The 23,503-nt window shown below is 34.3% G+C and overlaps 1 protein-coding gene across 1 annotated transcript; it reads left to right on the forward strand.

Annotated features, from left to right (window-relative positions):
• Nucleotides 1-18,619: 18,619 nt before the first annotated feature.
• On the forward strand, nucleotides 18,620-22,857 carry LOC107790952 (uncharacterized). Its single transcript, XM_016612925.2, has 3 exons — nucleotides 18,620-19,043; nucleotides 19,989-20,740; nucleotides 22,295-22,857. The coding sequence occupies exons 1-3, from the start codon at nucleotides 18,738-18,740 to the stop codon at nucleotides 22,686-22,688; spliced, it is 1,452 nt and encodes a 483-aa protein (XP_016468411.1). The 5' UTR covers nucleotides 18,620-18,737; the 3' UTR covers nucleotides 22,689-22,857.
• Nucleotides 22,858-23,503: the final 646 nt, after the last annotated feature.

Consider the following 23,503-nt stretch of genomic DNA (forward strand, 5'->3'; position numbering starts at 1 on the left):
ATTACCCTTATTCTCTTGAAAAATTCAGTGGTACGTATTCTCCACTTCACATATTTTGAAATAACTGTAATTGGATCATGGTAAAAAAGGGAGTGTCGTTTAATCCCAACCTCCTTTAAGCCTATCCGTTACAAACAATCCAGTTTCACTAAGTAGTCCCATGTGCCATAGTTGCCTAGAATCTAGGGAAGAGTCCACCATCTATTCAAACTGACATTCCCATGATGATTAGACTTATAAACTCCGAAAAGCAGTTGTTACCCACTCCAACTCTTCCCTCTTTAAATTTATTGGACTTTAGCCATTAGTTCACTTCTGATCTTGAAGAAAATTCAATACGCCAAAATTCTCTCAACTTTCTCTCATCTCTTCTACACTCATCTAATGGGAAACCCTTCTGAAAATCCCAAAGTGACAGAAAACCCTTCTTCACCACCCAAAGAACTATCACCCACATATTCAACCACCCCTACCCCCAAGAAAGGACATGTTAAGATGATTGCTCGTAAAGCGGTCGCTGGCAGTGAACAAATCAAGAAAATAAATGAGAAATTGAAAGCAAGCCAGATAGAGAAGTCCCAAAAATTAGATGAATCTTCAAGTCTGCAACTGAGGGGGAAGAACCCATTTTCATCTGAAATAGAACAAGTATCTTCTAGGCTAGAAATCTCATCTGAAGTTATTTCTGATGTGGCTAAAATTATGGAGAAATGGTTAGTTCTTGTTGGTACTATTTCTAGTGTAGAGTCTGAATCTACTAAAACTGGTGGTAAAAATAAAAAGGGAAAAGAAAAATATAGTGAGGGTAAAACATGAGATGTAAGGAGAAAGGGAGAAGTTAAAATTGCCCGGCCTAGAAAACCTACCTACCTCACTTGCCATCACCAAGAAATTTGTGGACAGACACTTAGAGCTACAACCCACGGTTGTTTATAAAAGTGAAATGAAACATGCCCACAAAGACTCTTTGAATTTGTCAACAAAGTAGTTCTGCCTAGACATGAGAGAAGGCATATTGCTACTTTTATGGACCTGGTCCTTATAGAGTGCTTGGATAGTGGGAGGCAGATCAATTGACCGGAGTTTATAATCCAGCTCCTTTATAGGGTAGTTTCTGGCACTAAAAATCATGCCATACCTGTCGCACCTCCTTTTTCCGCCCCCGCGAGGGTGCAAGGGAGTTTTCTCCAATTAAAGGACAGTCGAAACGAGATTTGTTTGTTTGTTTCAGAGTCGCCACCTGGGAATTTTAAGGCGTCCCAAGTCACCAATTTTAATCCCTGAATCGAGGAGAATATGACTCTGTTTATTATTCTGTGAACCAGAAATCCGGATAAGGAATTCTGTTAACCCGGGAGAAGGTGTTAGGCATTCCCGAGTTCCGTGGTTCTAGCACGGTCGCTCAATTGTTATATTCGGCTTGATTATTTTGATTTGTTAAATACATTTTATTGCATGATTTTATTGTTACTGCTTCTATTTAGATTGTTTATAATTAAAGACCCTTCTTCGAATCGAATCGCGCGTACGTGTATTCGTTTTATATATTAATATTTTTTAACGTGAAAATCATGTCATGCGTACGTATACACAATGATAATATAATAATTATTATATTTTTTTTCGAAATTTTTTTATTATATAAAAAAAAGAAGACTTAAGTTCGAAATTGTGCTAAAAATAAAATTAAGAACGTTCGTCGCTCTTGTATAATTAAATATTGAACCGCACATCTCGAGTTATATGAAATTAATATTGATATTCTCCGAAGAGCCCCCTTTTTATTAAATGTTCGTTCGAAGTTGCGCGAACGCATAATCCGAATTGCTTTTAGAAATATAATCAGGTTACGCGAACGCATCCCTAATCACGCAAAAGATTCTTAATAGTAGTATAGATTTTCCATAAATGTTTATTGCATCCATCTATTTTTAAATGTAAGAATCATGGAGAATTACCGATTGGGATGCCACCAAATTTCTTGACAAAGAATTCAAAATTTATTAGGCGTTGCTACAAGTCTTATTTTACGCGTATGAATTATATACCTCAAAACTATTCAAATTTTAAAGAATTAATGATATGAAAAAGAAACAAACAACAAGTAACTAAAAATACTACCATTTTTATCGTGGATACAACATTAACATATCCAAAAATCGAATCGCATATAAAACTGGAAAAAGAATTAATTTGATAAACAAATTAATAGTTTCTGCAGAATTTTTATTGTTATATTTAATGCGAATTCTATTTCTACATATCCTTGACATAAAATGTTGCAATTCGTGCTTGTAAATCCCATATACTTGTTTTTAGTCCAAAGTTATAATTGTTTGGTTAATTTGTTTACAAAGTTTGAGTTTGAGATAAATAAACCAATTCTTATTCTCTGCCTATACGACTATTTGCAAACACTTAACTCTATATTTTGTAAAAAAAATCATTGACATTATTTCATATATTAAAAGAAATGAGTTGATCGCATTCCTAAAATAACTAAGCCATTAGTTATTAAGAAAGAGAACTAATCTACTAATTGATTTAATACTATATTAACCAACTAAACAAAACTAAAATTTAAACTAATAAAATTTAAATGAGTAGAAGACATTCTTATAATTCCAAACTTCATTTACTTGCCATGTTGAAGCTCTTCACAACATGAGTTTAAAAGATATGTACCTGATATTGGAAGCAAAAGAAAATGAAGATGAAAATCAGCAACAGTAATAACAGTGCAACAGCAACAACTGCCCAGCAACAGTAACAAACCGGTAACAGACCGGTGGAGTAGTAATCCCAAAAACAAAAGCTTTAAGCTTTAAATGAAACAACAACCATTAATACTAATTTCAAACAAAGAAAGAAAGCAGTATATTTTTTAGCTTTTATTTTTATTTTGAAAGCTTAAATATTTTTTCGGAATTTTTCTCTCTTCTATTCTCTGTCCGTTTTTTCTCTCTATCTGTGTGTGTATTTTTTCTCGTCTGTATGTGTTCTCTCTTTGTATTTCTGTTCTCTCTCTGTATCTTCTGTCTTGTGTTCATATATAAACACATCCCATAAATCTTTTAATTAATTAAAATCCATACTTTTTCTCTACCCAACCCATTATCTTTCCACTCATCCCCATTACATTAAATAAACATATCACACCACCCCATTATATTTTGTCCCCCATGCTTTATTTAAAATAATGCAAGATTCCCCTTTAAATTAAATCTTGTCCCCCCTTTATATTAAATAATCATATCACAACCCACCCCATTTAATTTTGTCCCTCATGCTTCAAATAAACAATTTCAAAATGTACAATTCCTAAACTACCCCCTCCGACTTTACTGAAATTACCAAACTACCCCTGAACGTACTACAAATTTACCAAACTACCCATCAGCTATAACACATCAATTAATCAAACTTAACCAAAATATAGACAATATGATCAATTTCTAACAATGTTCAAACAACAATATGAACATGGATGAACATCATAACAACAATATCACATGAACACGATTTTAACAACATTTCAACAACAAATCACATGAACACGAATTGAACAACAAAGAACAACTAAAATTTGATTGAACAATATTTTAGCAACAAACAATCCTATTTTTGGATTCAACAACAACAACAAACAAAGTATGAAGATTTCTAAATTCAATCATATTGAACTTAAAATCAACTCTAACAACATTGCAACAAACAATTCTTATATTAAACTTTAAACAAGATTATGAGAACAATTCAAGCAATAATCATAAATGGTAAACAAGAAATCAAACTATACAAAATTCGGATTCAAGATCATCCAAACAAAGTATGAACATGAATGAATCTATTTTAAGACAACAAACATGACGGATTAAACGATTAAAACAATATATTCCTTTAATACAACTAAATTCTTTAAACAAATAACAAGATCGACGAAGAAACAATTATGAACTTAAACTTGAACTTAACAATATTAACAATTTCTAACAATACATAAACACATGAAACAAATTGAAGAAATAGTTGATTAAATTTCAATTTGAATCTAACAAACATCAAACTAACAAATACTTACTTAAACAATAATACAAACATGAAATAAACATGAAAACAACTAATTAAACTTCTATTTTGAAATCTGAAAATTAATTTAACGAAACATATGAACAAACTAAAAATTATTTCAACGACGAACAACGAACAAAACAAGGATTAAATCATTTAACGATTTGGATCCGAAAAATATCAAACAAAATATGGACAAAAATAAAACTCAAAAACAACTAACCGTAGATGAATCAACGACGCACTTTGATTGTAAGAAAATATGTCCGAGCCTCGACCAAAGCTCGAACGAAGGACGACAAAGACGAAGAAGAAGTAGAAGCAGTCGCAGCTACTGTTGTAATGAGCAGCAGCACGACGTCGAGAAGCAGAAGCAGCGGCGGAGGAAGGAGTAGCAGCGGCAGCGTCACTGTTGCGACGAGGCAGCAGCGGCAGCGTCACTGTTGCGACGAGGCAGCAGCGGTAAGACTCTCATTTGTCTGATTTGGCATCTTTTGCAGACTGGTCAGAAGGTCTTTCTTTGGACCGTAATGTGGGTTTCTTGGATAGGCTTAGAAAGAAAGGGTATTAAAGGCTAAAAAACAAATCAATTTGGGGTTCAAAATTACAACCTTCGAAATCATATTTGTTTATAACAAGCGCAACCCTTGCCCCAGTTTCTTGCTTGGGGATTATTTATTAAATTTTTTTTTATTTATTACACCATGCATACCATGCACATTATGCACACTATGCACCCTATGACCGAGCCGTGAAGCGCCTACGTATCCTCTTTGAGGAATCAGGTCAAACGTAGTTCCCAATTCCTCTGTTTTCTTCTGACTTTCTTTTATCATTTTTCTTTTATTTTTCGTTTTTTTTTATTATTATTATTTTATTTTATTTTTGTTGATTTTCTAGGCTCGTATTTCCTAGTCGTTGCTATTGATTCCGAATGAGGGGTATGAAAGAAAATAAAATAAGGCTCAAAAGGGGTAACGAAGGATAAAGTGTTTAGGTAGCAGAACAAAATGCCTTCGTCATTCCAGTCTTCAAAACATGCCAAGTGCAAACAACACAATTGAACATAGATTTATAGTTTCTTCCGACGGTGCTGGCCTTGACAATTATGTTAAACACTTACTTTTCATTTGTCCTTTCTAAAGCACTGCTGGACGACACTCTCACTCTCATGCACGACCCTCATGCCAATTTAGCGAATCTTGCATTTAAATGTTTTCTTTATGTTTTACTTGCCCCAGTTCCACATGACTCGGGCTTCAAATAATCTCAAACCGTTCTTATTTCCTTTAAATGCTTTGATCACCTTCCCAGGGTTTTATGATTAACTTTATAGACTAGGCCCAAACTGTGTGCGCATGTCATGTCCCTAGAATCGGCATTGAACGAAAATGACAAAAGGACTAAAAATGACTGGAAATAATAAAAGACCGGCTTTTGTATTAAACTTCCGGCGAAATGGTTTAGAAAAACAAACAAAACAACCCGAATAAAATTTTAACACAACATTAACGAGACTTAAACAAACTGATACGACAAAAATGGAAAGATAAGAAGGTTTGACACAAGACAATATTCGGATTACAACCCTAAGAATAATCCGGATAACAGAAATGAAAACAAAATAAACCACCAACAGCTTCTCTCTTGCTAACCAAGGAACGGAGCGTCCTCCCATTTTATCAAAATTGGCATCTTAGCCACTAAGCTTTGCATTAGTATTGCCAAGACCATTATCAGCTTCCATATCATCAACCTCCGTCAACAAGTTCTCGATAGGGTTCGAGTGCTCCATGTTACTGTTATCGATCACAATCCGCCCTTCTTGGATCATTTTCTCTACTTCCCTTTTCAAATTACGACAACTCTCAATGTTGTGCCCTATGACATTGGAGTGGTACGCGCATTGCGCTGCCGGATCAAAGTTTCTTGCATGTGGATCTGGAGTATATGCGGGGAGCAGCTCAATCAAGCCAGCATGTTTTAGCCTTTCAAACAGACTTGCATAAGATACTCCGATAGGGGTGAGAGCCTTTCCTCGTTTCAACAACCTTTCGTTCCTAAATGCTTGATTGGGCCGGAAACCTGATCCAGGGGGCTTCCGGTAGGCTTGTGAGGGTGGATAGGCCTTCTGTGGAGCTGGGTATTTGGAAAGTGAACCCCATCTTTGGGAACCTCGTGGAGAGAAGTAGCATCGGGGAGGGGAGTAGCGTGGGCGAGTGATGGAGCTACTCGGGTAGCTAGGAAAACTGTCATAAGTGGGTTGGGATGGAGAGTATGGGGGATGGGTAATGCCAGAGTTTGAAAAGCTTGGCGGTGGTGGGGGTGGTGCTTTCCCAGTTATCCATGCTTGATACATGTCTGCCACATGTTGTCTCAGCATTTTCACTTCTTCTACCAACCCGTTGTTCTGTTCGACCAATTGTTGTCGGTCATCAGTACCGACCCATCCTGTTCTGAGGTTCTGTGTCATTTGCTTTGCGGGGAGGAGTTACCACAACCAACCACTTTTCTATATATGAACACAGCAAAGGGAAGCCATCATGTTAGTGTCAGGGCATTTGACAAATAATCATATATTAGAGATGCAATGCACCTAAGCAGTTAAACTGTTCTATCAGAAATGCGATGCACTTGCGCTTTCCTTTATTTTTCTTTCTTCCTTTTTTTTTCATTTTCAGTGGTGGTCGAATCTTATAGAGATTGCCTACGTATCATGACCCCGCATGAATCAGACCTTGCGTAGTTCGGACCAATAAAAGATAAGCAATACTAATCATTTTTTTCAATTTTCATATTGGGTTTCAAAGGTTTAAAAATGACCTACAAACTTGAAAATCAAACGACCCACATATTATAATCAAAAGTTTTACAAACTCCAAAACAAACAGCCAACTTCCTTTCTCCGTTTGACAAATGCAACCAAACGGTTATTTTTGCAAATGTGGCCCCGTCCAAATTTTGAGGCCGGAGAGGATTATTTTATGACACTTTACACACTTATACGTCTTTTATGAAAATAGCCTTTCGACAACTGAAAGATACTCTGAGGCTATTTCGGCAAGAACGGTTTAAGACGCGGCCGAAGCTGGCTCGGCTTATTTTGACCAAAAATCTAAACGGTATTCACCTGACCGTTGACTCTTTGTTTTTTTTTTCAAATTACAATAAAAACCAGGTGTTGCAACACGGCCCTTCAGCGCCTCGGGGACGAAGATTTTTTAAGGCTGTGTGGGTCAACGGACCAAATTTTAAAAAAGGACCCAAAGGTAGCTGTTTATGCAAAGTCAGCCTTCAGACGTCCCTTTCGGGATCATTCGACTATGTCTTGATAAAACAGTGTCACCCGACTTCTTTATGACAAAATTAAAATTTGACATATTTATTTTTGGCTATTTATTTTTTTTTTAGCAAAAAGTGGAGGCTGGACACTACCCGACTTATTTACGACAAAATTAAAATTTTGACACGTTTTTTATTTATTTATTGGTTTTTGGCTTATTTTAGCAAAAGGGGGGTTGGACCCGATGAGGGTTGCCTACGTATCTCACATCCCGTGAGAATCAAACCCGCGTAGTTCGGGCAGGTCATGAATAAAGTAAATAAACTGATTTTAAATTATGATTATTTTTTTATTTTTTTTTTTGTAAAAGAACTGCTTTAAAAGAAGAAAGGAAGTATTTTTATATTTTTTTTGGATTTTTGATTGATTTTCTTTTTGAAAGAAAGACTTCTAAGAATTCCTTTTCTTTTGATTTGAACTTTGAGAATTTCAAAAGTAAAAGGAAGATATTTTTTTTTTGTTTTTTCTTATTCTAAAGAAGAAAGAAAATATTTTTTGGAATTTTACCTCTAATAAAAGAAATGCTTTCTAAATTTTTTTTTTGAATTTTGAATTTTCTTTTCAATTTTTAAAGAAGAAGGAAAATATTTTCGGATTTTTTTATTTTATTATATATATTTTTTTTTTAATAATTAAAAAGACTTTCTAAAGAAGTCAATAATGGAAAATATTTTTGGATTTTTTGTTTTGAAAATAGGTAGTCTAAAAAAAACATTTCCAGACTTTTTGGGCAGGACAAATATTTTTGCAACAAATAAAGATATATATACATTTTTTGGAAATAAAGAAAAACTTTTTGGATTTATATATATATATATATATTTGCAACAAATAATAAAACCACTTTCAACGCAACTCTTTTTATTTTATTATTTTGAATTTTTCAGAAACGAATAAAAAAAACTATTTTAAAAGTAAGAACTCTTTTTCATTGTCATTTTCAGGGGAAGACAAACTATTTTCCTTTATATATATATATATATATATATATATATATATATTTTATTTTTTTTTTGAAAAATAAGACAGAACAACGATTTTTTTTCTTTCTATTTTTTCTTTGGTTTTAATAAAACAAACTAATAAAACATTTTTTTTTCATTTTCTCAAAATTTCGGCAGAGTTTTGACAGTATTTGGGCATTGGTTTTTTTTTTCAAAAATAAACAGTCAATTCCCTAACCGCTATTTCTTTTTTTTCAATTTTAAAATATTATTCATGATATTCAAAAGTCAGTCAACACACAAATCCGGATCAAATAAATGCGCAAGTAGCAGCAAGTAAGATGCATCAGGATGGTCATTTTTTTGGTACACCTGTCCTAGACAGACCCAACCCCTGTGTTGAGTCTCCAAAGTCAAATGCACGTGATGCAAACAATCGCTCCTACTAGGGATCCGGCATGAAGCTGAGTTATTCTAAGTGAACATGAGGCATATTGATCTAGCCCTGGCTTACCCAAACGGACAGTTTGAGCCGAAGCGGGGGCAACGTACCGGGAGCACGAAAGTCTACCCGGCCTAGTTACTTGTCCCAACTTCGTCTTATTTGGTATGACTTTAACAGAAAGGTGGGCCACGCGCACATGTGCACCATAAATTTAGAAGACTCAGAAAGAAGGGGGTTTCGTAGCGGTTGTATATATTCATAATTCAAATAATATTAAAGCGGTAAAAGTGACACTTAGCACATTGGGCATATATCATGTAAAAAAATCAGATAATAAATAAAGCCAACTATAACAATTATTTTAAGCTCGAATTCTTGAACCCTGAACCAGTGGTTCTGGGCTTTTATCCCCAGCAGAGTCGCTAGAGTTGTCGCACCTCCTTTTTCCGCCCCCGCGAGGGTGCAAGGGAGTTTTCTCCAATTAAAGGACAGTCGAAACGGGATTTGTTTGTTTGTTTCAGAATCGCCACCTGGGAATTTTAAGGCGTCCCAAGTCACCAATTTTAATCCCTGAATCGAGGAGAATATGACTCTGTTTATTATTCTGCGAACCAGAAATCCGGATAAGGAATTCTGTTAACCCGGGAGAAGGTGTTAGGCATTCTCGAGTTCCGTGGTTCTAGCACGGTCGCTCAATTGTTATATTCGGCTTGATTGTTTTGATTTGTTAAATACATTTTTATTGCATGATTTTATTGTTACCGCTTCTATTTAGATTGTTTATAATTAAAGACCCTTCTTCGAATCGAATCACGCGTACGTGTATTCGTTTTATATATTAATATTTTTTAACGTGAAAATCGTGTCACGCGTACGTATACACAATGATAATATAATAATTATTATTATTTTTTTCGAAATTTTTTTATTATATAAAAAAAGAAGACTTAAGTTCGAAATTGTGCTAAAATAAAATTATGAACGTTCGTCGCTCTTGTATAATTAAATATTGAACCGCACATCTCGAGTTATATGAAATTAATATTGATATTCTCCGAAGAGCCCCTTTTTTATTAAATGTTCGTTCGAAGTTGCGCGAACGCATAATCCGAATTGCTTTTAGAAATATAATCAGGTTACGCGAACGCATCCCTAATCACGCAAAAGATTCTTAATAGTAGTATAGATTTTCCATAAATGTTTATTGCATCCATCTATTTTTAAATGTAAGAATCATGGAGAATTACCGATTGGGATGCCACCAAATTTCTTGACAAAGAATTCAAAATTTATTAGGCGTTGCTACAAGTCTTATTTTACGCGTATGAATTATATACCTCAAAACTATTCAAATTTTAAAGAATTAATGATATGAAAAAGAAACAAACAACATGTAACTAAAAATACTACCATTTTTATCGTGGATACAACATTAACATATCCAAAAATCGAATCGCATATAAAAATGGAAAAAGAATTAATTTGATAAACAAATTAATAGTTTCTGCAGAATTTTTATTGTTATATTTAATGCGAATTCTATTTCTACATATCCTTGACATAAAATGTTGCAATTCGTGCTTGTAAATCTCATATCCTTCTCATATACTTGTTTTTAGTCCAAAGTTATAATTGTTTGGTTAATTTGTTTACAAAGATTGAGTTTGAGATAAATAAACCAATTCTTATTCTCTGCCTATACGACTATTTGCAAACACTTAACTCTATATTTTGTAAAAAAAATCATTGACATTATTTCATATATTAAAAGAAATGAGTTGATCGCGTTCCTAAAATAACTAAGCCATTAGTTATTAAGAAAGAGAACTAATCTACTAATTGATTTAATACTATATTAACCAACTAAAACAAAACTAAAATTTAAGCTAATAAAATTTAAATGAGTAGAAGACATTCTTATAATTCCAAACTTCATTTACTTGCCATGTTGAAGCTCTTCACAACATGAGTTTAAAAGATATGTACCTGATATTGGAAGCAAAAGAAAATGAAGATGAAAATCAGCAACAGTAATAACAGTGCAACAGCAACAACTGCCCAGCAACAGTAACAAACCGGTAACAGACCGGTGGAGTAGTAATCCCAAAAACAAAAGCTTTAAGCTTTAAATGAAACAACAACCATTAATACTAATTTCAAACAAAGAAAGAAAGCAGTATATTTTTTAGCTTTTATTTTTATTTTGAAAGCTTAAATATTTTTTCGGAATTTTTCTCTCTTCTATTCTCTGTCCATTTTTTCTCTCTATCTGTGTGTGTATTTTTTCTCGTCTGTATGTGTTCTCTCTCTGTATTTCTGTTCTGTCTTGTGTTCAAGACTTCACATATATATAATCCCATCCCATAAATCTTTTAATCAATTAAATCAATACTTTTTCTCTACCCAACCCATTATCTTTCCACTCATCCCCATTACATTAAATAAACATATCACACCACCCCATTATATTTTGTCCCCCATGCTTTATTTAAAATAATGCAAGATTCCCCTTTAAATTAAATCTTGTCCCCCCTTTATATTAAATAATCATATCACAACCCACCCCATTTCATTTTGTCCCTCATGCTTCAAATAAACAATTTCAAAATGTACAATTCCTAAACTACCCCCTCCGACCTTACTGAAATTACCAAACTACCCCTGAACGTACTACAAATTTACCAAACTACCCATCAGCTATAACACATCAATTAATCAAACTTAACCAAAATATAGACAATATGATCAATTTCTAACAATGTTCAAACAACAATATGAACATGGATGAACATCATAACAACAATATCACATGAACACGATTTTAACAACATTTCAACAACAAATCACATGAACACGAATTGAACAACAAAGAACAACTAAAATTTGATTGAACAATATTTTAGCAACAAACAATCCTATTTTTGGATTCAACAACAACAACAAACAAAGTATGAAGATTTCTAAATTCAATCATATTGAACTTAAAATCAACTCTAACAACATTACAACAAACAATTCTTATATTAAACTTTAAACAAGATTATGAGAACAATTCAAGCAATAATCATAAATGGTAAACAAGAAATCAAACTATACAAAATTCGGATTCAAGATCATCCAAACAAAGTATGAACATGAATGAATCTATTTTAAGACAACAAACATGACGGATTAAACGATTAAAACAATATATTCCTTTAATACAACTAAATTCTTTAAACAAATAACAAGATCGACGAAGAAACAATTATGAACTTAAACTTGAACTTAACAATATTAACAATTTCTAACAATACATAAACACATGAAACAAATTGAAGAAATAGTTGATTAAATTTCAATTTGAATCTAACAAACATCAAACTAACAAATACTTACTTAAACAATAATACAAACATGAAATAAACATGAAAACAACTAATTAAACTTCTATTTTGAAATCTGAAAATTAATTTAACGAAACATATGAACAAACTAAAAATTATTTCAACGACGAACAACGAACAAAACAAGGATTAAATCATTTAACGATTTGGATCCGGAAAATATCAAACAAAATATGGACAAAAATAAAACTCAAAAACAACTAACCGGAGATGAATCAACGACGCACTTTGATTGTAAGCAAATCTGTCCGAGACTCGACCAAAGCTCGAACGAAGGACGACGAAGACGAAGAAGAAGTAGAAGCAGCCGCAGCTACTGCCGTGACGAGCAACAGCACGACGTCGAGAAGCAGAAGCAGCGGCGGAGGAAGGAGTAGCAGCGGCAGCGTCACTGTTACGACGAGGCAGCAGCGGCGACGACCCAGCAGTGGCAGAAACGGGCGGCATCAACTCGACGGAGGAAGCAAAAGCAGTAGCACGGCACAGTAGTAGCGGGCATGACAACGATGGTCGTTTGGTGGTGGTTCGGGTGCTCGAGGAATGCAGCCATGGCTGCTAGAGAAGCAGTGGTCGTCCATGGATGTCGAGCTCAAGCTTGAGCTCGACGAAGAAGATGAAAGCAAACGCGGGCAGCTATGGCGCAAAAACAAAAACGACAATGGTGAAGCTTGAGGGCAACCATGGTTATGTGGTGAAGGGGTGGTTGTGGTGGAGATGGTGAAGTAGCCATTGATGGAGCTTGTCTTTCTTGAGGAAGAAGAAGAAGAAGAAAGATAAGAAAGGGGGGCGGTAGTTTAGTGTTTTAGGTTAGGGTTTTCTTGATTTTGTTTTTTTGTTTTGTTTTTTGTAAAATGTAAGACAAAGGGGTTTGGGTCTTTTGGGTTATGGACTGGGTCGACCCAGTTCGAAATGGACTGCGTCGTAGGGAAGATTGGGCCATTTTTTTGGGCTTGTGGCTTGAAATTGAAGAAGAGGTCCAATTCTGACTTTCTTTATATTTTCGCTCTCTTTTCTTCTTTTATTTTTCTAAAACTAAATTATAAAAATACTTAAACTATTATTAAGAACTAAATTAAGTTATAAAAGCGCAAATTAACTCCCAATAACAATTAATGCACAATTAAATAATAATTAAGCATAAAATTGTATATTTGGTCATAAAATGCTAAAAATGCAAACGATGCCTATTTTTGTAATTTTTAATTTTTGTAAAGCAAATTTAATTACTAACAATTGTAGAATTAAATCCTATATGAAAAATGCGACATATATTTGTATTTTTTATTAATTTAGCAAATAAACATGCACAGATAAATACAAATAATTATTCAAAAATATCACAAAATATCACAAAATTGCACACCAAGAAAAAATACTTTATTTTTTGAATTTTTTGGGAGTAATTCTCATATAGGGCAAAAATCACGTGCTTACAATACCCTATGTGTTTATACTCACTGCTCTGTTTGCTCACTTCAAGGTTCACCTAAAGAAATGTGATGTTAGCACAAGTAAAGATCAGTTTGGGGCCAACACTTTGATTGCCTGTAAATATGAAATCCTTGCTGCTCCCAATGAACCTAGTTCATCCAACAAGGTACCTTGTAAGTAGCAAAGTGAGAGCTTTGGAGCAGAGAATGGAGCTAAGGATTCTGAGATTGAGAGGCTGAAAAACAGGTTGGCTGAAGTAGAAATTAAGAGGGATACTCTCATGTTTGAGCTTGCAAAGGAGAAAGAGAAGAATGAAGGCATTCTTCAAGACATGTTGAAGCTGCTTCAGGACAGTAACCAAGAACCTGATCCTTCCAAGCTTTATACTCTTCCTAGCCTAGTTTGTAACCAGTGACCCGAGCGAGATGTTTCTTTTTGGCTTTTTTTTGTTCATGGTTCAATACCTTTATTTCTTTTTATGCTTTGTGGATGAATCTTATCAATGATGATCACCGCTTTTGTTCTAATCATTTGTTGATATTTCTTAGATGACTAATATCCTTAAATTGATAAGAAAACTTGAATTCTTGATTGCATTTGAAGTAGCCTCAGTAGCAATGAGTAAGATCTGCTAAAATCTGGTTATACAACTTAATTATGCAACTTTTCGATGATGCCAAAAGAGGAAAGATAGGTTGTGCTTTTTCTTTGGATTGTGATATTTATACCTAATGAACCTGGTCATTGATGATTTGTGACTTTAAAATGGAAAGTATTCTAACATTGTGTTGATGATGAGTTGAGTTGAAATAAGTTTCTTGCTTATGAAAAGCACAGAGTTTGTCATCATCGAAAAGGGGAAATTTGTTAGCTTGAGTAAGTTTTTCTTTGATGATTGACAAAGGAACACATTCATGAACTACGTCCATATACAGTGTACACAGGACACATGCAGATTCAAGCACAAGTCATGCACGTGAATGAGATAAGCATAAGTGGTTATATCTAATGCGTGCACGTGAATGAGATAAGCATAAGCGATTATATGTTATGTGTCATTCTTTCCTCAGTACAGTCTCGACCTTTCTGAGTTATGGGGTTTCTTTCTCTCTCTTCGAAAAGTGTTTCTCTACATTGTCTCTTTCCTTATTACCCCACCCCAGCAGTAAGGTGTGGCTTAGGTCAACTAATACAAAAATCTATTTTCGTTCGATCGACAGAATCAATTGTACTTTCACTACTGTGGACCGGTTTTCATAGAGAACCTTTGGGCAACAACAACTATTGGCTAATTGATAAGGAAAAGGGCTCCTTTCTTTAAGAGAACTCTATCCTAAATAAGGGAGGAGTTAGAGGTTGAAGATAACTAGAACTCTTCCACCATTGAAGAGTATAGCATTAGAACCTTAGTTATGTCTTACTTTACTAACTCTATAAATATCAGTGGTATTCTCTTTTATAGGTGACAAAAAAATACTGAAGTTAAGCAAGAAGTGAGAGCAAAATAGCAAGAAATTTTGCAAGCAATTACTCTGTGTTTCAAATGTACAAACCTGAAGCTACATGAACCAGATAAAAAATCAGTTCCAAGTGTCTGTATTTTATTCTAGTTCAATTGTAGTAGGGCTTTTGAGTTGTACCTTTCAGCTTTCTCTAGAAGCATTTCTACTAGGTACTTTGAGTTGTATTGTTCAAGTTAGAATTAACTTGAAGTTGTCACAACAGCCTGAGGCTGGTTTCCACAAAGGATTAGTGGTAATCTTTAGGTTTACAAGAGTTTTGTAAAAACTGTTGTTTGGCTTAGTGATATAGTAAAGTGTTGGCAAAAATCCCACTGGAAAGTAGGTCGTGGTTTTTCACCTTTTTAGTCGGGTGTTGTCCACGTAAAAATACATGTTTTCTTTACTTTTTGTATTTATTATTCCACAACTGTAAGGAACTCGTAGATGAACTAGGTCCTTCTATAATCTATGCACATAAAAAATTGGACATCGCACAAATCACTCCCCCTCTTACGTGATATTGAAGCATAAAATATCATACTTCCTCCGTCTCAAATTATCTGTCGTGTTTCTCTTTTACACGCCCCTTAAAAATATTAATTAGGAGGGGACTATTTTACCCTTATTTATTAACATATGTACTTATTACTCTATCCATCCCATTGACAATCTTTCACACACTACATGTGTGAGTCCAATTCTCAATGTTTTACCCTTATTCTTCAATTCTCTCATGTAATAATAGAAATAATAAAAGATTCAAATACTAACGAATAATTTTCAGAAATTAAGTTTTTTTTTCTTTTTGGTAAATAATTTTTTTTATCAGGGAAAGATGTTGTTATACAAATAGAAACCCCTACAGCATGATCAGGAAACTCAAGTTGTAGTAAACTACTCAAATTGGTATATTTATAACTTGTATCTCCTATTACAACAGTCACAGCTACCAATTCATTGTTCCCCATTTGCTAGAAATATTAATTATAGAAGAGGGCTATAAAATGCCCCTAAGGTATTAAAATGACTCAATTTTTCCCTTCTTCCACCTATTGCGCCATAAATGCCCTTGACGTTAGTTTTTGTCTTAAAAATGCCCTTTACACTAATTGCTGACTTTTTGATCGAGTGAAATTTTATAAAATACATGTGGCACTATTCTATTGGTTCGTATTTTACGGATAATTTTTCTTAGACCCGTGTCTGCCCTAAATATTTGACTACCCCATAAAACATTATCTTCTTCTCAACAACTCCAATGTCCAACTATTTCTCCTCCAAAATCAACTTATCAACTGTGCCTTTTTATTTTTCTCCCTACTCTTTTTCATTAAACCCATCAATCTCTTTTACCACAATCAACATGTTTAGAACAATCCTTTTATTCTTTTGCTTAGTTCTTCTAGAGAATCCCAGAAGTTGATTAGTTATAGACTTAGTACATCAGTCATGGCTAAATTCTTGTCATACATAATGCTTACAAATCAACGGATTAATCAAGATTTTAAATATATTGTCTTATTTCTTAAATACTATTAATAAACAAAAATTCATTCTTTGATAGAACACCACCTAGAGCTACAAAAAAAAAAAGGAAACTTGAAGCCAGAACTGATACTTAGAGCAGATCCAAGAAAAAAAAATTCTCAAAACTAAAATCTTTTTATACTTTAATTACACTACAAACTTATTACTATACCCTTATAAAAATATATTTGAATAATATATTGTAAATGAGTTTAGAAAGTAAAGTCTCACTTGACAAATAAATCAATTAAACTGAAGATAAAGATGAACTTTGAATCAAGAATCAAAAGATCAGCTATAGAGGATTGAATCAGCATACTAATGACATGAAAAAATTTCGAGTCTTCTTTTAGTAACTTTGCTCTGTTTTCTTTTTAGTCTACAGGTCATATATGGTGTTACTCTTGAAGCTTTAAATTAACAAAGAAAAACTAGCAGGACATTATAAAAATCTTAATTTTGACATGCAAATATATTTACAAGTTCGAAAATTATGAAAAATCTGACGAAATTTGTATCAAGAAAATTTGCGATGAATCAATCTCCCTGCAAGGTATTTGTAAATTTGTCTCAAAGGATAATGTCTTTCTTCTTGGCAGACAATCTTAGGCTGATGCGAAAAAATTATGTTAATAATCAACAAGAGACATGAAGATTTCTATCTTAAAAATTTGGGTTAAATCTATGGGATGGATCTAATAAAATTATCCTTAAATACGAACCAATAGAATAGTGCCACATGTATTTTATAAAATCTCACTTGGTCAAAAAGTCAACAGTTAGTGTAAAGGGCATTTTTAAGACAAAAACTAACGTTAAAGACATTATGGCCCAATAGGTGGAAGAGGGCAAAATTGAACCATTTTCAATAATTTAAGGACATTTTTGGCCCTTTTCCGGCAAATCTAACTTAGATTAGCTCACCAATTAGTTGGCGCTTCTGATTGGTCCAAAACATCATAATAAAAGCCCAGCTGTCTCCTCTTTCTTACCATATAAATAAAGCATTTAAGAAAGTGATAAAAACAAAACAAAAAAATCCAATTAGAAACTATACCATATATCCACTGGCAATTATATAGGCCCCAGCCCCCACATGTCCATTTCTCATATAAATTTCCACGTGGAGTTCCTTTTCATCCAAATCTTCCGAAATATTTTCCAAAACAGGAAATAACATAAATAATCCCTTATTTTGCGAGGTTGCTTCAAAATAATCCTTTAGATATTTTTGAATAGTTTTGAACCTTTAAATTTATCAAAAAAATAAGATCTTTTATTAGTCTTCGTCAAAATATTTAACAAAATTTTAACGGGAACTTTGGAAAAAGGACGTGAGACAGTAACTCGCATTTGGAGGTGTATTTTTTTGTGGATTATGTTATTTTTTGTCTATTTTTGGTGTCTGGTGCAATTTTAGTGTCCAGCTTATGAAATTTAACCAAACTTTTTTGAATTCTTTTGTTATGATTGTCGTTAAATCAAACAACTAAAGTTTATTAAATAGTTGATAGAGATAACACATAATAACGTAATAAACCAAGAATAATTTCACAAGTGGGATTTAGGGAAAGTAGTATGACCTTACCTTTACCTTGAAAAAGATATAGATATTATTCGATAGTTCCTCAACTCCGTAAAAGTATAATCAAGACATTATTAAAGAGAAAAACAATAGTGAATAAAATAATAGAAAAACAGTAACAACAAAAAGAAAATGAGATGACCGACATAAAACTAACAAAGTTTTTTGGCTTTTACAAACTTGTTTTTAGTTTTATGATCCTATCTCTATTTTTACATATGAAAGTAAGAGATCTGTTTTTACACATAAGATATCTAAATTTGTTCAATTCAAAATTGTAAAGAGTATAAATAACAGGAATTATAACAAAGTGTTCAAATTTGACAAAAATCATTTTTGTCATTTTCTCTTTAAAAAGTGAGCATTTATTACCAACATTTCCCGATTTACGTCTTTTGATTCTCAGACCAAAAACGGTGGCTAAGCCAAGTCAACAACCTCAACCGTTCATAATCTACTTACCCCATTTCATTTTTTCCTCCAAATTTCACCTGAAAAAAAAAATGGTGGAGCTAAAGAACCTCCGATCAAACACATTAACACTTGTACTTGTAAATCTTGCTAGTATAATGGAGAAAGCTGATGAATCTTTATTACCTGGAGTTTACAACGAAGTTGGCAAAGATTTACATACTGACCCAACTGGTCTTGGTTCTTTAACTCTTTTCAGATCATTAGTTCAGTGTCTTTGTTATCCTTTAGCTGCATATCTTGCTGCTCGTTATAACAGAGCTCATGTTATTGCTATTGGTGCTTTTCTTTGGTCTGCTGCTACTTTCCTTTGTGCTATCTCCTCTACTTTTACTCAGGTTAATAATTTAATTCTCTATATATGCTGTTCAAATTGAGAAATGAGTCATAACCCAGTTGATAATTTACGAAATTAGTGTTGTTTTGGGGGTTTTCTTGGTTTATTAGTGTTCGGGGCGAATTCGAAATTTAAATTTGATGTGTTGACCTTTAGGGTCTTACCAGTGAACCTGTGCTTAGCTTGAGCGGGGCTATCGGAAACAGTCCCTCTACCTTCGCAAAGTAGGGCTAAGGGTGCGTACGCGCTACCCTCCCCAGACCCTACTCGTGGGATTAGATTACACTGAGTTGTTATTGTTGTTGTTATATATATCTGTATTAAATTCAAGAAATGTTTTTTTTAAAAAGTTTTGAATAGGGAATTAAAAAAATGTAGAGGTTTTTCCGCAGATTGGTGTTATTGGGAATTAATTATCTGATGGCATTGAACTAACATTTGAGGAATTGCAGAAATGGACTCTATTTTCGTTAGAAATGGAAAGTTTGATGCAAGATGTCTCTGTATGACCCATAGGTCACAGGTTCGAGCAGTGAAAGCAGCCACTAATTCTTGCATTAAGTAGGTTGTCTACCTCACACCCTTCGGGTGCGACCCTTTCCGGACCCCGCGTGAATGCAAGATGCTTTGTGCACCGGGTTGCCCTTTAGTGTAGGGGAGGGGAGATTGAGAGGGTTGTATGGATTTCTATGCTTTTTGTATAAGGGTTATGGGTGGAGAGTGTAATAACTTGATATTAATTGAATGTTGTCTCTGTGTTTATTAGGAGCTAATGACAATAGACTATCAGAATTAAGCCTAAAGGAACTTTCTTTTTTGGATAAGTTGCATTTAGGAATTTATCCTATTGTCGTGCCATTAAATGAAGCACGACAATAGAAATGTTATCTTTCTTGAATTTGAGCTGTATATGGTTACACTCTAGCAATCTCATGTTGTTTGACAGATAGCAATTTCTAGAGGATTGAATGGAATAGGACTTGCCATAGTCGTGCCAGCGATCCAATCTCTAGTTGCTGACTCAACCAATGAAAGTAACCGCGGTACAGCTTTCGGATGGCTACAACTAACTGCAAATTTTGGCTCCACTCTTGGAGGAGCAATATCTGTGCTGTTAGCCGAAACATCATTCATAGGGATCCCCGGCTGGAGAATCTCGTTCCATCTGGTTGGTACGATAAGTGTTGCTGTTGGTATTTTGGTCAGTCTCTTTGCCATCGATCCCCGCTTTCTTGACAATGATGGCAATGCAAAAGATCAACCTCCACAGCGACCGTTTCAAGAAGAAGTGAGAGAACTGCTAAAAGAAGCAAAAGCAGTTATGAAAGTTCCGTCGTTCCAATTACTTATTGCCCAAGGGATTTCTGGATCATTCCCCTGGTCGTCACTGTCATTCGCCCCTATGTGGTTAGAGCTTATTGGCTTCTCTCACAAGACAACAGCCCTCCTCTGGACTTTGTTTAATGTTGCTAGCTCGCTTGGTGGATTGTTTGGAGGAATAATGGGGGATGTCCTAGCCAAGCGCTTTCCTAATTCTGGTAGAATTATTTTAGCTCAGATAAGCTCTGGCTCTGCAGTTCCTTTAGCTGCAATTTTACTGCTGCTATTGCCTTATGATCCTTCAACAGCTGTGATGCATGGCTTCGTCATGCTCGTCATGGGATTAATGATATCGTGGAATGCTCCAGCAACTAACAAGTACGTCTCCTTCGATCCACTTTATAGTAACTAGCGGATTGTCCTCTTCCCTTTTCTATGCGGATGGGCGGGGCACAGTGTAGCTACTGTCACACAACATGAAACTAGTAACTAAATTATAGCATAGTACTAACACTAGTATCTAAACAAACTATAAATTGACTTCACATAGTCATATGACCATCCTTGTGAAGTTGTGATTCCAAATTTTGAACTAATTGATAAATGAAACCTATTAGAATGCTCCTGCGTTGCTCCTCATCTCCTCTTCCAACCTGTTTTATTTTTCCTTTCAAATGTCACGATTGGCTCTAGCTGTATCTGCTCCCAAAAAATTCTCGTTGTGCTCATTTTCATGTTCAGTGAAAGGTGACATATTTAGGACCAAGTCAAAACTTGTGGACGTTGAACTCGCCCTAGTTGTGCAATTTTGGACCATTATCATGTTTACCAAATATTATTACATGATTGTCTGTCTATTGGAAACAACCTCTCGTCCTCCTAGGGTAGGAGATGATGACTCTGAGAGTTATACCAGTGACATTGGGGGAGAGTGACCTATAATGAAACTTAAGGATTGAGTCATTTCCTAAAGCAGATATGGATCTCTAGGCCTGGGGAAATTCCCTGGTCCTACTTTGGGAAGTGCAGTTTCGATATGGATTTTGAATCAAGTCTGAATCCTCTTTGTTTCTTCTCTAACTAAAATTTGAGAAGGGGAGCCTTAGCATAACCGGTAAAATACTGTCATGTGACCAGGAGGTCATGGGTTCGAGCTGTGGATACAACCTCTTACAAAAATACAGGGTAAGTCATGATTTAAGCTCCAAAGCAAAAGCTTCGTCCGAAACAGTTTACCCTGAGATTTGATCTCACATATAGTGGCTTACACATAAACAACTTTCAATTGACGTTGTTGCCTTTTAAGTCATCTCCGATTCTATCATATATGCCGTAATCTAAACTCATATCTAGTATGTGATTGATCTCAGAACACTCAAGAGATCAATCTAGCTTCTTTTATTTTGCACTTCTGCACGGCGTTTTTGTTTATTGATCTTTTTCATCAAACCATTACCACTCTTTGTGCCCTTTTCAGAATTCCATATTACAGTCAAACTTCTCTATAACACTGTCGTTTGTTCCGATATTTTTTGGCCGCTATAGTGAAGTATTGTTATAGACGACATATATTATAACATAATATAAAAATCGGTTCCGAGAAAAACTTGGCAGATGCTGTTATAGGGATGTCTTTGCGTCTTGGTTAAGCTTTCTTGTGCAGACAATTTTAGACATATGTTTCCGCACCAGGGGTGCTAAGGAGCACATATAGGTGCATTCACACAATACTTATATGGCTAACAGCAAACATGATTCTGCGCCTATGCTTTCTGCTTCGACATCTTACAGTTGGTCTTTCTCGATTTACTTCATTACAATCTGTTGCATTTTTGCCTGTCCTACTGCATAATTTCATTGTTGAAGCCTCTACAGATAGTGAAATTTTACCTGAAAGGTTTGCTAAAAGTACTCATCTTTCTATGTATGCAGTCCGATATTTGCAGAAATAGTTCCTGAGAGATCTCGAACAAGCATTTATGCTCTGGATCGTTCGTTTGAGAACATAATATCATCATTCGCTCCTCCATTAGTTGGCATTTTAGCTCAACAAGTTTTTGGTTTTAAACCAATTCCAAAGGGATCAACAGGCTCAGAGGAAATTGCAACAGATAGACAGAATGCTGCCTCACTTGCCAAGGCACTCTACACTGCAATAGGCATTCCAATTGCACTTTGTTGCTTCTTCTATTCCTTCCTCTATTGCACATATCCGCGAGACAGAGATCGTGCCACGTTGCAACAGACTGAGGAAATGGACAATTCTCCACCTGAAGAACGACAAGCCTTACTAGAGAACGAGCATAGACTTCTTTCAGTTAGTTGAATATTTTGACAAGATTTCATACATATTTTTCTATGTACATAGAATCCAACATATGCAGAAACACACTTCTTTCTATATTCTTTGGCTTCTCGCTGTATATATACATATATATTGGATTGGCAACAAAAATTTATATTCTTCTACTCAAAGATGGGAGGTTTTTTACAAATATCCACCTTTAGGGCTGTTATTTAGAATATAGCCAACGTTTGCATCTTCTTGTCCTTATCTGCTATGCAATTTCAGTTTATACTATTGGTTTCACAGTTTATTACTTTATTATATGTGCAGTTTTAGTGGATTTATCAAAACATATAGAGATTTTGTATCGAAACTATTAGGTTCTATCGAATTTGTTCGTAGGATGTTGTTACATTTATTACGTACTAGTTATAAGGTACGCGTTTTGCGCGTGTACCTTAATTTAATAAGTATAAACTTAAAAAAAATCACATAATATATTAATCTATGTATTTTTTTCCGTTCAATTATTATGTGTCATTACAAATGTATTTCTAAAATTTGATGTTGAGTTTTTTACAATGCTTGATTGTCAACAGTTTATTCTTATATAAGACTATTGTTGGAGCAGTAGCGCATCTATTAATGATTTCAACATGTAATAGGCAACTTAATTCCTAGAAGTTTTAGGAAAAGACATAATTAATTTGCTAAGTTTATAGATTTTATAGGTCTTTTCGTCCACAAGAATTTTATTTATCAAATTAAATAAAAAAGGTAGAAGAATGAGAATGAATAAGTTTCATAATGATACTTGTAAAATAAAAGAGTTCTTCTATTGTAATAAAAACTAT

The sequence above is a fragment of the Nicotiana tabacum genome, chromosome 11 (genome assembly GCF_000715075.1).
Source record: "Nicotiana tabacum cultivar K326 chromosome 11, ASM71507v2, whole genome shotgun sequence".
Taxonomy (NCBI): domain Eukaryota; kingdom Viridiplantae; phylum Streptophyta; class Magnoliopsida; order Solanales; family Solanaceae; genus Nicotiana; species Nicotiana tabacum.

What these genes read in the sequence shown, in the direction of transcription:
- LOC107790952 (XM_016612925.2), top strand. Translation starts at nt 18,738, where the DNA reads ATGGTGGAGCTAAAGAACCTCCGATCAAACACATTAACACTTGTACTT. An exon ending in TCTCCTCTACTTTTACTCAG is followed by an intron (nt 19,044 to 19,988) that starts GTTAATAATTTA and finishes GTTGTTTGACAG; the next exon opens with ATAGCAATTTCTAGAGGATT. An exon ending in AATGCTCCAGCAACTAACAA is followed by an intron (nt 20,741 to 22,294) that starts GTACGTCTCCTT and finishes CTATGTATGCAG; the next exon opens with TCCGATATTTGCAGAAATAG.